Source organism: Micromys minutus (genome assembly GCF_963924665.1).
Source record: "Micromys minutus genome assembly, chromosome: 5".
NCBI classification, from domain to species: domain Eukaryota; kingdom Metazoa; phylum Chordata; class Mammalia; order Rodentia; family Muridae; genus Micromys; species Micromys minutus.
The window spans coordinates 28,461,355-28,474,687 of record NC_137974.1 but is presented as its reverse complement, the minus strand read 5'-3'; the positions used below and the strand labels follow the sequence as shown (position 1 = coordinate 28,474,687).

The following is a 13,333-nucleotide window of genomic DNA, read 5'->3' as shown; positions in this document are numbered from 1 at the left end:
ATCTTTGTCCGTTGGATATAATCTTATTGTGTAGAGGGTTTGTGGATTGAGAATTTAATATATAAACCTGCATAAAAGCTAACAGGCTTTGGAGTAATGTTTGTGCTGGGCGGTGGAGGAAAGAAACATGTTGGGGGCGGTCATATCCACCCGGGACAGAAACAGTAGGGCGTTGGAGTGAACTGCCTAGGAAAGGAGTCCCTGCAAGAGGGCGGCTTGTGGACCAAGTGAGCATTAGGCTCCATACTAAAGCGGCATCTGCGGAGTGAGACTGTGGGGTCCGATAAAGAGATAAGCCTTCCATTTTAATATTTACTGCAACATAGGAAGCTTGTATTTTTCTCCTCTATTTTCTTCCTAGAATTTACACTTCATGGACCAAAAAGATAGTAAGGCTGGGGTTTAGGAGGAAATAACGTTCCCCAATAAGGGGTACCAAAATGTGTGCATGTTGAAAAATTCATAGAAAAGTTTCTATTTTACTATATTTGCCATGTATAGTGGCACACATATATAACCTCTGCATTCAAGAGGCCAAGACAAAAGAATCCCACATTCAAGGTCATGACTGTTTCATTCAAGACTAACAGTGAAGCTCTTTTTATAAATAACAAACAAGATACAAAGAATCTCTCTTTTTTCACAATAGGTGTGCAAAACTCACTCTGGCATTCTTGGAAAGGGTTTGGCTCTTTCTCACTCACCAACTATCTTGGAGGCACTTGAAGGAAACTTGCCTCTTCAGATCCAAAGCAATGAGCAGGCCTTTCTGGATGACTTCATTGCTTGTGTCCCAGGATCGAGTGGGGGAAGGCTTGCAAGGTACTTTTAGTGTTACAGTTAATTTCATTTAAGGCTTCATCTCTGAGGAGAAATATTTTGGTGTTAAAATGTTCCCTTTTAAAATTCAGATTATGTCATTTGAACTGGAAGTAAAGGTAATAATATTTTAAAATCTATGATACTTAATGTATTGTCTTTCTCCATTGGCTGTATTAGAATGAAAAGAAAAAAATATTCTAGTTTGTGTTAACTTGCTAGTAAAAAACAAAAGCCTAGCTTCTTTTTTGTTTTAATTTTTAGGTTTCAGAGGTTGGACTTCACTATTTAAAACCAAAATGTTGAACAATAAACAATAGCTAAACTTTTAAACTAGCCTCCCTTTTGTGCTTTTAGACACTTGTATATAATGCATGACATAGGTGGGTGTCGTTGTGAAGTGGGTTCAGGACTGGGTAGCTTTAACATAGGGAATAGACAAGTTTTCCAAGTAAGAGCAGATATTAAAGAAGGTAGTAAGAAGTTATGTAAACAAAGGGTTTCCAGGACACCTAGCTGCTCCCAAACAAGTGAACAGTATTCTGTCCTTGCTTTCATAAGACATAAGGAAACTGGCTTCACCTCCCCCACACCAGCTGTTAGAAATCTAGTCACCCTCAGTAAGAATTCAAATTAGCTGTAATTTAATGTCATTTTTGATGCATAAAAATTTCAGTATTTTCTAATTTTAAAATTGTTTCATAGTATATGTAAACATCAGAAACTTGATGCATTTTTGTGTATGTCTAGAGGATTTTCATTACTTACTTCCCAGGAAAACACTTGCAACTACCACTGAACCAGAAATGAAGATACTAGTTTTAGCATTTTGTTCAATACAAGTTTAGTTTATTTGGCTAGTTACATGTTCTCTTGTTTTTAATTCTTTTAGATGGCTTCAGCCAGATTCATATGCTGATCCTCAGAAAACATCATTGATCCTGAATAAGGATGATATTCGTTGTGGCTGGCCCACCACTATAACTGTTCAAACAAAAGACCAATATGGTGATGTGGTTCATGTTCCCAACATGAAGGTAATTTTATGTGAGTTAGAAATGTCTACACAATGACTGCTATAGCTGATGAGAGTTGAGAATGGCAAGTCTTCACGGTCAGCCTGCTCTCCTCTCCTTGTCTGTGTAATGGAGGACACTGAGGAGCTGCTTATGATTTATTTTACATTCATTAATTCCCTAATTTCCAGGTTATAAGTTAGATCTACAGTAGATTCAAAGAAGATAGTTTAAATTGTCTAGGCCAAGCACACATTAAAATTTTGTTTCATAGCCAAATAGGGAAGCAAAAAATGGAATAGGATATACTCTGTAGCACTTACAGTGTGGTAGGTGACACACATATACACACTATGTTGTCATTGCCTAGTCTTTGATGTTTGACACAGAGCATTTGCAACTTACTGTCATTTCAGAGGATAATAAGGAAGCAAGTGCTTTCAAAATTTAAGAAATTTGATGATGAACATACATGTGTATATACTATACATATAGGCTACATATGCATACACACATATAATATATACAACTAATATATGTAAATATATATTACACTAATATACTGTGCCACCAGACTATACTCCCAGACACTCTAAAATGTTTCTGGCAAGTTGTTAGCAATAGTTAATATTTTCAGTATTTTAATATGCCTTTGAAAAATCAGTTTTCTACCATTGTAGAAACGAAGTTGTAAAGTTGAGATTGTTAGACTCAAAAACTCAAATTACTAAATGTGGTATTATGGTATGTGGTAAATGTGTACTTTTCTTTCCTGAAGAAACAAACAGATTTGTGGTATGCTTTAAACCATCAATTCTAGAGGCTTCTATTAATAAGTATCTTTTTCTTTTGTAGACTATTACAGCAAGAATCCAAATAAATTTTTACAAATAAGCTATTATAAGAAGTATTTGAATTTCAATTATCTGATAAATTAATTTTACTTTCTAAAATAATTTAGTGTAGAGTATTTCTGTTTTCTGTTATACGAGTGAAAGATTTAATTTTTATGCTTTGAAATTTGTGATTATTTGTTTGAAAATAGGGACACATCTGTTTTCTACTATTAGTATATAAGGTAGAGAGAGGTGAGATCGTCTTGGCTCTGGAAATGACCAAGGTGAACCAGTGTTAGCAAAATTTGTATCACTGACTTTGTAATTGTGACTTACTTCTTTTGATCTGTCAAGATATGTGTTTGATTTTCTTATTACGTGCATAGGTGGAAGTGAAAGCTGTGCCTGTCTCTCAGAAAAAAACATCTTTGCAACAAGAACAAGTTAAGAAGTCTCAAAGGATTCCTGGCAGTCCCTCAGCAGCAGCAGCATCTTCTACCACTGACATGACTTTTGGTGGGTTGGCATCACCAAAGCTGGATGTTTCATATGAACCAATGATCGTCAAGGAGGCACGATATATTGCCATAACAATGATGAAGGTAATTTATTTTTACTCTTCAGAAATTTTTATCTTTCACTGTTGATTTATGTTTCAGTTGTTCAGTTCAGTTATGGGCATAGTATTACAGGTCTAGTACTTTTAAATGGTGTTTCTTCACCTAGAGAGACTTTGAATCAGTTTCTGGCAGATGTTGAGGGACTGACCCCTTCTAGAACAAGTTAATGCAGTCCAGGGTTGAGAAGCGCTTGTCTGCCAGAACACAGGCTTTCAAGACTCAAGGGTTTTCTTGGGTCCCTTTGGTTTTTACGCCTCCCAAATATTAGGCCATCTCTTTAGATTCCTTTCTTCTCCTGGCTTTTTAGTTCATAATTCCTTTAAAATTTTTTTTTAAGTATAGTGTTTTACTTACCTTAAGAGGCGGGGTTACTACCCCTTATCATGCTCAGAGTAGGCATTTTAGTATTTTTAGAAAGAAGTTCATATTCTAGTAGCTGAAATTTATGGTCATCCTGATAGTTAATAAGCACTGTAGTATAAGAATATAGTATAGTCTGGAAGACAGCTGAGGAAGAAGCATGGCTACCTTACACCTCACCAGAAGACTGTTGACTTCCTCTAAGAAGGAACACTGAGAACATGGACTAAAGGGTTGTCACTCAGAATAGACTTTAAACATACTCAATGTTGCATCAACCCTACTTCAATGCTAATGAAGAGTAAAATGAAGAGAACGAAAGTAGGAGAAAAAAGATGAGTGAAGTTCCTGATTGGAGTTGGAAACATCAGAGACATAGAGTACAGCAAAATAGAAAGAGCTTTGCTCTAGGCCATAGATGCTGTCTGAGAGCATTTGTAGCCCTTTGATTAGCAGAAACTAGGGTTTTCTTAAACTAATATTTTTAAGTTGTTGGTCACAGGATATTAAGTTTCACAAAGGGCTGGACAAGGAATGATTACTTAGAGTGCCTTCTTTCGGGGAGCTTTCATTCACACATGCTCTTCTATTTCTATACTTTCTTCAGAAACTGTTTCCTGTTCCTACTCCTGGACACCAGGAGCATGCTGAAAGACATAGGATTAGAACAGTCACAGAGTACTATTCCCAAGCTGTCTCGGAGATGTTCAGTCATGCTCTAGGCAGATGCTCTTTACTAACCATTCATAGATACTGTAACCTCACTCAGTAGTGAGCCATGTATTATAAGATGGAAAAATAAAAAATGGTCTTATGGTTGAAATTGGTGCAGTGAAACCATAGAATACAGAGTCCAGACACCTGGATTCCTGGGAGTTAATTACTGTAGAAACTTGGCAAAGTCAGCCTTAAGTTACATTTACCTAATACACACCCTGTGGACAAGTGACAGCAGCTGGATAATTTCTGAATCACTGTAACAGTAAACAGAGGGGGTGGGAGTGGGGAGGAGAATGGTGGCTTTGCAGCCAGTGTGTGCTTTCCTTCCTAAGTGCTGGGGAAGCTGGGAGGCGTGAGGAATTGAAGTTCTTGAATTGAACTATGAAAAATGATTAATTTGGTAAAAGTGCAGATATAAAATGTGTCAGGGTTAATGTGCTAAGTTTACTGAATGTACAGCCATTTTTATCTTTATGTTTTGCCTCATCTTTTGTTCACACTGACACACAACACATGCCAACAAAGCTCCTGCAGCTTATAAAGAAACATTGTACAGTCATGACCATTCCCAGACCATTCCACACCTTCCTTAGAGGATACCTTATACCCCACCTCTCCCTCTCCCTCTATTTTTACATCTTTTAAAGCTAAAATTTGGTTGCTATGAAAAAGACCTGGTAAGCAGTTTAAGGAAAGAAGGTGTGTTGTGGCATACAGCCGTCCTCCATGCTGAGCATGGCATGGCTGCAGGCCCAGAGGCAGACTGATCACCTTAGGTCCTCATTCAGAAAGCAGAGACTTAGATAACATTGCTTTTACTGCTTTCTCCTTTCTTACGTTTAACATGATGATTGCTTTTCCTGTCTCAGCTAAAACCTAGAAAACTCTTCACAGACACAGCTATGTATTTTGTCTCCCTAGTGGTTCTAGGCCCTGTCAAGTTGATGATATTAAGAGCTGCATCATAAAATTTAAAAAAGTTGCTTTTTGTATTTTGTTTGGATATCTAGCACATGTGAGATTCATTTTCAAGTGGTCTTGCCATGTTTATTCCTCTCTGTGTGAACAGAGTAGTCTCAGCTCCTTATTAGATATTTTACCACTGTACTAAGTGGAATGTCCATTGCAAGGCTGCCAGTGTTTCTTGTCTCTTCCTTAAAGGTGTATGAAAACTACTCATTTGAAGAATTGCGTTTTGCATCACCAACTCCTAAAAGGTAAGAACTGTGTTTGCAAAAATGTTGCTGAAACTAAACTTAATCATCCAACTGAAACAGTTTTTTAAAATCACTTCCTTATTTTCTTTTGTCTTAAAATATTTGTACTAAATCTTTGAGTCCATATGTACAACTGACCTGCTTGTTCCTGGACGTCATCTACCACCTCCAGCCCTTTCCATCATCCCTTCTTCATGAAGATCCTTGAACCTTGACATGAGGGATCTAATAAAAACAGCCCATGTTAGTCTGATTGCTATATAGCCTCTTGCTCGCTGTATGTTTACCAGTCATGCGACTCTCTTATTTGCTTACTGTAAGAAGCTTCTTGGATAAGAATTGAGATCTATGGGTATATCAATAATTAATAGTCATTTCAATACCATGTCTATTCACCATAATAATATCTTGTTATATCCCCTATGGCTTATGACCTATCTAGCCAAAAATTCTTGGCTCTATTAATATTACCAGATCTAGATTTCATCTTGTAGAGCAGGACTTAGATCCAATCAGAAGGGGGTTGTTCCCGTGATGTCCGTTCCATTTCACTGTGGCACCAGTGGGCATTTCTTGTCATGCCACTCATTGTTGTAGCTCTCAAGGCTCACAGCTAGATGGGACTGATGATCATTCCTCCCAGCACTGTAAAGGCCAGTCAGTCAATAGGGAGCAAGCTTCCAGGTCAGTTACTGTCTTGATTTCTCTTTGTTTTATAACTTAAGCACATGATGCCTTCAAAATAGGGTCTTACTATTAACTTCTGGAGGGTAACAAGAGCAGCGACAATAGCTTGCAACATATATGGGTCTATGATACCCCACTGGCCAGTAGCTCAGAAGAGAGAGAGAGGTTAGGAAACTAGTGAGGGCCCATGGATGTGAGGGACTCACTCAAGAGAAGAGACATAGAATACGCTAATATAAAGGGAATAATAGAACAGGAAGGACTGAGTGGGTTGGAGGGTGGAGGGCAGCAGAAGATGCAATTCAGGGAGGATAACAAACACTAATGACCTTTTGAAGACGCCATCTGAAACCTGCTACTGTAAAAGCTTCCTCTGCATGTGTGTCCATACATACATACATATATAAAAGAGTTTAAGTGGAGTCATCTTGTAGCACAGAGGACAGTATCTGGACTAGACAGTACATGCTAACAAATTAAGATACTGGTACCAATGATAGATTACTAATTTTCTTTTCTAAAATGTTCTTACTGCAGTATTTTAAAATATCTAATTAAGATTTTCCACATATAAAAATATGTAAATTTTCCACTGTGATTTATTCTTAGTCACCTATGTAACTCTGCTTATATACAACATAAGATAAAGATGCTAGAGTATAATTATCTACTATCCAGACCTTATACCTTGTGTTGTTTAGGGTTGATCAGTTTCGTTGTGTTTTTGAAATAGAGTTTTGTTTTTTGGCTTGAGATGGGCCAAAATTTTTGATGTGCCTGCCATAACCTTCTATGGGCTTGGATGGTAGACAGACATGTGTGTTGCATTTCTGGGAGGAAAAGTACTTTTAAAATTAGATACTTGAGAGCCCCCAAGGGTCCAGGTTACTGACCATGTTGGTCAACTTATGGAATCCCTATCCCTTCCAGGGCCCTCAATCCTTCCCCCAACCAGTTCTATCCAGTGTTTAGCTATAGGTCTCTGTATCTGTTTCAGTCAGCTGCTGAGTGGAGCTTCTCAGAGGACAACAGAGCATCATTAATAGTGTCAGGGATTGGTACTTGCCCATGGGATGGATCTCAAGTTTGTTGGCCATTCCCTGATTCTCTGCTCTGTCTTTGTCTCTGCATTTCTTGTAGACAGGATAAATTTTGGGTCAAAAGGTTTGTGTATGGTTTGGTGTCTTTATCTCTCCACTGGGGTCCTGCCTAGCTAAAGGAGGTGGCCTCTTCAGGCTCCATATCCCACTGCTGTGTATCTCAGTAAGGTCAAATTCCATTGACTCCTCTGAACCTCCAAAGAGCATACTTTGGATGGACCTAGGCTCCCTACACATATGTAGCAGAAATATAGATCAGTCCCCCAATAACTGGAGAGGGGGCTATCCCTAAAGCTGTTGCCTCTCTGGAATATGTTCCCCTAACTGGGCTGCCTTGTTTGGTCATAATGAAAGAGGATATGCCTAACCGTATAGAGACTTGATGTACCAGGATGGCGAGATACCTGTGTTTCTCCCCTCAGAGGAAAAGCGGGGGTGGGGTGGGAGACTATAGGGGAGGCAAAAGCAGGGGTCAGAGATAGGAATATAAAGTGAAATAATTAATTAGTTAAAATACAGAAATAAAAATAGATTAGTTCAGCAGTTACCTCCATAGACTTGGGAAGAGCTCAGAAGCAAATCTCAAAGAGCATAATTGCCCATGGGCTGCACCATGCTGTAGTTCAGATGACCTTATTAGAATTGATTAGTGTGACTGAGAATTAGAAAGTGATTTAGGTTACTTTATTAGTTAGGGTTTTACTACTGTGAACTGGCACAGTGACCAAGGCAAGTCTTATAAAGGACAACCTTTAATTGGGGCTGGCTTACAGGTTCAGAGGGTCAGTCCATTATCATCAAGGTGGGAGCATGGCGGCCTCCAGGCAGGCATGGTGCAGGTGGAGCTGAAAGTTCTGCATCTTCATCTGGAGGCTGCTAGCAGAATTCGGCTTCGAGGCAGCTAGAATGATGGTCTTGCAGTCCACACCCACAGTGACACACCTATTCCAACTGGGCCACACCTTCTAATAATGCCACTTCCTGAGCCAAGAATATTCAAACCACAACAGTTACAATTTTTATTTGTTTTCAAGGAAAAAATTCAGTATACAATCTACAGTGTTTTCTGTCGAATTTGCAAAGTTCTATTCCTTGGAAATAGGCATGTAGTATTTTGTTTCTAGCTTTATTATAGCTCCAAGCTTGTGCTAGAGTTAAAAAAAAAAAAAACTACAACCAGTGACTTATAAAATAAATGTTAACATTATACATTTATAGCAAACTGAGTATAATAGCACAGAGCTATAATCCCACACTTAAGAAACCGAGGCAGGAGGATTAGGAGAACCTAGCCATACTGGGATCTATAGAAGGATTCTGTTAGCATTGCCTCTGTAGCAAATCTCTGCATAACCTTAGCTATATAGCAATACCGCATCTCAAATATGAAAGATGAAAAAAATTGGAGAGATGAAGAGATTTTAAAGGAGGAGAGAGAATGAAGAAAATCCTGTGCGTTGTGTATTTGAACCTAAGCAGGGCCATATGTTCATTGCACTATGACCATTGACCATTGCTATGTGGGAGAGCCTTCAATAGGCCATGGGAACCCTTACAAACAAAAGAAACATGGCACCATTTCTTCTGGTATTTTCACTGCTATACAGAACAAGCTACTAAAAGGTGAACAAAGCAGTAATAAGAAAAATTATATGATATAAACCACATAGGGATTGTGACAGCTTGCCAAATGTTACTGGATGGGAGACGGCTGCTGATCATGTGAAGATTTTAGTTCAGTCTAGCCGTATAAGACCTGGGGTAGGTTTAGCTTGATGTCTCTGGAGAACAAACAAAAATGATGGGGCTGAGGATACTGAGAAGGCATATCTTTCATAACGTATCCAAGAGCTACATGATAATGTGTTTTATGTGTTCTGGCAGGCTCTGCTTATGTAGGGTGAATTTTCTTATATCAACTAATTTTATGAGTTTTTAAACAAAAATCTTAAAGTTATTAGATCATTGTGGTAGCTCTTCAGAGGTAAGTTAAGGGAAAGCAAGAAAAGCAACAAAGAAGTAAGTTAGAAATGGGTGGGCAGTGTGGACTGGGCTAGAGTGCTGAAGGTACAATCCTTAGAGCCTGTTTCAGACCAGAGACTGTAATTATACAAACAACAAAAACAGACTTGGCCGGTCATGTGTGCATGTGTTGCATATGCATACATATTTATATATGCTACATACATGCTCATAACAATAAAAGAAAAATGGTTATCAATTTGAGAGTGGGGATTGTTGAAGGGTTTGAAGGGAAGAAAGGGAGAAGAAAAGTGAGATAATTCTATTTCAGTTAAAAATAGAATTTAGGTTTGCACTGAGGTGGAGAGGGTGATGGGGAGAGGGAGCACCTTCAGTAATTTTGGATCCTAGATATTTCATGAATTAAAGAGCATCAGAAGGGAAGCCAGCAGAGCACTGGACAAAAATGACTAGCAAGGAAGAGGGAGTCTTGGGAAGGTCAGAAACAAGTAGTCAGTGTTAGGAAAGTGAACTCTACCAGCTTTTAGATACTGCTAAGAGACAGCCAAGGAGGGAGAATTAAGATAGAAAATAAAAGGGGGCTAGTAGAGTAGGAGAAATAAGTGATGTGTTAGAGAAAGTGGGGCAGTTGAGGGGACCAAATTCACACGGAAAACCCTGGCTTTAGATTAGCTCCACATTGTTCCTACCATTGTAACAGGAGAGAAAATGAGGCAAAATTGGTCTCACAATCTGATTACTGCACGGAGGTCATAACCATTGTTTCTATTTCCACGGAAGGGAAAAGTGAAGTCACAGTCAGCTGAGAGTGAAGGAGAAGTGCGGGCTATAAGGGAAAGAGTGGGCAGTGTGCTATGGCAGCCGCAGGATCGCCAGGCAGTGGATGATACACACTTACTCACTGAAATAGTCAGTGCAGCTAACTGCATAATCGAAGTAAATGTCTTGCTTTTTATTCAGGCCCAGTGAAAATATGCTTATTCGTGTCAATAATGATGGGACCTACTGTGCGAACTGGACGCCAGGGGCGATTGGACTCTACACTGTCCATGTGACCATTGATGGCATTGAAATAGGTAAGTATAGATTTAAGGAAGAAGTTGCTAAAAAGAACTAGAATTAATAGCATCCTTGTGTTGTTTACCCTTGTGACATACATATAAACAGGTTTCATAACTTCTTTGTGGCTTCATTTCCTCCTTCATAATGAGTATTTCACTAGTACATTGTGGAGTGAGGACACGCTCTAAGCCGAAACTGAGAGGACACACATTATGTAGAACCATCCCTTTGCTTTTCTACTCCTATTTTTTTTGTCCTAACAGTCTTTTCTAAGATGTCTTTAATCTGGGGCCTTTCTTGGCCGTAAACAAGGACAGATAATAATAGTACCTAGTGTCATTGAATATTTAATACTTGTCCATTGTTGGGAAGATATTTTATGTCATTTAATCCTCACAATGTGAGGTGGAAAGTGCTGTCATTCCTGTGTCATACTTGAAAACATTGCCTCAGAGATCCAGCATGAGCATTTATCTGTTGTTTAGTGTGCGATTACACTGCCATCTGGGCCTCACGCTGCCATCCATGGCCCTCTGTCGGTCACAGAGCTTCCACTGTGGGTGATGAATAGTGTTCTCACCTGTTGCTGTAGACTAACTCTATTATTATCATTGTTATTTAGAATTTGTTCATAATCATTCTGTATGTTCCTATTAAATAATGGGAGCCTCCCCTTTAAACACTTTGGAAATGCTATAAAGTGCTCTTTGGCAATCTTCAGACTTCATATTAAATTTTTTCCATTTGGTATCAACCACCTTTTTTAAAAAGCAGAATTCAGATGTCTGCCTTAATTGTTTAAGATAGTCTAAGATGTGGGACTGGAGAGATGACATAGGATGACATAGCAATCACGGGGAACCGAATGCACGTCCAGAACACACAGTCTCCTTTTTGAGCACCTATGTGTTGGCTTGCAACACCTGAAATTTCAGACCCAGGAGGTGTACTGCCCTATTCTACCTTCTGCAGGCATCAGGTATGAATGGGGTGACCAGACATACATGGTGGAAAAAAAAACATATATGTAAATAAAAATAAAATAGCCTATGATGTGGCTAGATTTCACAGTCCTATCACCTCCACAGTCAAATGCTAATTGCACGACGTGCCTTGCAGATGCTGGCCTCGAGGTAAAAGTAAAAGACCCACCGAAAGGGATGATTCCACCAGGAACTCAGCTGGTCAAACCGAAGGTTGACCCTCAGCCAAATAAGGTCAGTGTACAACAAATCAAACGTGGAATTGGTCAAAGATTTAAATTTTTCATCATGCCTCAGAGTAGCTCTCAAATAACTAATATTTTACTTGATTTATTACAGTATTTTAATTTCCAGCAATCCTAGATCAGTCTGAAGAGCAGTTCATAAGAATTATTCCTCTCAAATTGTACAATTTTGGGTTTTGGGCTTCTTTATTTATTTTTTATTGTTTATGAGTGTTCTGTACATCCTGATATTAAAAGTTTGCTACTAACAGAAAGTCCACTGAAATTAGATGTAAGTATTCAAGATTAAAATATTCTGTATCATTAAAAGAAACATCTGGGGTTTTTTAAATCTAAAAACTAGCTTAGCTATTAAAAATTATAATAATGTAATTTATATATTTTCTTTCTAAAATGTTGCCCTTCATATTTTTGCAGTATATCTTCATTACTTAAATGGAAAATTATAAATATATTAATATATCGATATTAAATATTCTTCAATATTTAGAAGTATAATTTTATTGCAATTTTAAGGAAAGCAGCTATGATTGTGAGAAAATGTTGATTGTACTTTTAACTCTATTAGTTTTCTCATTTTCTGAGTAGTAGAGAGTCTGTGTTTTCTCTGTCACTGTCAAATCTGTTCTTTTCTCAGATTCGAAAATTCGTGGCAAAGGACAGTGCTGGTCTCCGAATCCGGAGCCACCCTTCCCTTCAAAGTGAGCAGATTGGAATAGTGAAAGTCAATGGAACTATCACTTTTATTGATGAGGTAATCAATAAATAAGTATGAGTAATTTATTTTGGAGAGAAAATTTTTTGTAATGTTTGCACACTAACAAGGAAACTATGTTTTAATGTTATTGGGTTCTAAATAGTTTAGGACGTTTTTTTATTTAATTTTTTTATTAGTTCTTTTGAGTTTTTTTCTTACAAAGTATTTAATCATACTGATTCTGTCTAGCAACTCCTCCCAAATACGTCTCCCCTTTCCAACCTATCCATTTTATTATTATTATTATTATTTTAATCTTATTTTATGTGTGTAGGTGTTTAGCCTGCATGTATGTCTGTGTACTGCATGTGTGCCTGTGGAGGTGAGAGGAGAGCATCAGATCACTGGAACTGAAATTACAGATGGTTTTCGACACCAAGTATGTGCTGGAAATCAAAGTCTATCATCTGTAAGGTCAGCCAGCAGCCCTCACCAGTGAGCTCTAGCTCTTCTTTTGTTTTTCAACCCATCAAGTCCAAGCTGTGCTGGCCCTAAACTCTGATGGTCTTCACTGGAAAATGTCCCACCTCCTGAGGGCTGTGTCATTAAAGACAACTGACTCTCCCTCTTCTACAAACTACCAGTTTCCAATAGTTTCTTAGACAGGGTGTGGGACCATTCTCCGTGCTAGGATTTTGTTTGGCTTGAACTCGTGAAAGTCTTGTGAATACTTCCTCAACCACCATCAGTTCTTGTTTGTCAACTGCACTGTCACGGCCAGAAAACAGTGGTCCTTGTTGTCATCTACCACCTCTGGCCCTTATAATCCCTCTTTCACTGCCTTCCTAAATGATTCCTGAGATTTGGGCAGAGGGAATGTGCCAAAGATGGCTCATTTCAGACTGGGCAGTCTCTTCTCTGGATCTTGAACAGATGTGAGTAACTGTTAATTATCATGTTCTGCATTTAAAAAAAAAGCTACTGAGGT

At 38.4% G+C, this 13,333-nt stretch overlaps 1 protein-coding gene across 2 annotated transcripts in view; it reads left to right on the top strand.

The window, feature by feature from the left end:
- MYCBP2 (MYC binding protein 2) overlaps positions 1-13,333 on the top strand; it is a 200,748-nt gene that overhangs the window by 123,817 nt on the left and 63,598 nt on the right. For both annotated transcript variants that reach the window (XM_080917202.1, XM_080917201.1), the window contains exons 45-51: positions 650-822; positions 1,712-1,856; positions 3,058-3,273; positions 5,533-5,588; positions 10,319-10,434; positions 11,540-11,637; positions 12,286-12,402. In XM_080917202.1, coding sequence (XP_080773328.1) covers positions 650-822; positions 1,712-1,856; positions 3,058-3,273; positions 5,533-5,588; positions 10,319-10,434; positions 11,540-11,637; positions 12,286-12,402 — 921 coding nt within the window. The remainder of the gene's footprint in view (positions 1-649; positions 823-1,711; positions 1,857-3,057; positions 3,274-5,532; positions 5,589-10,318; positions 10,435-11,539; positions 11,638-12,285; positions 12,403-13,333) is intronic.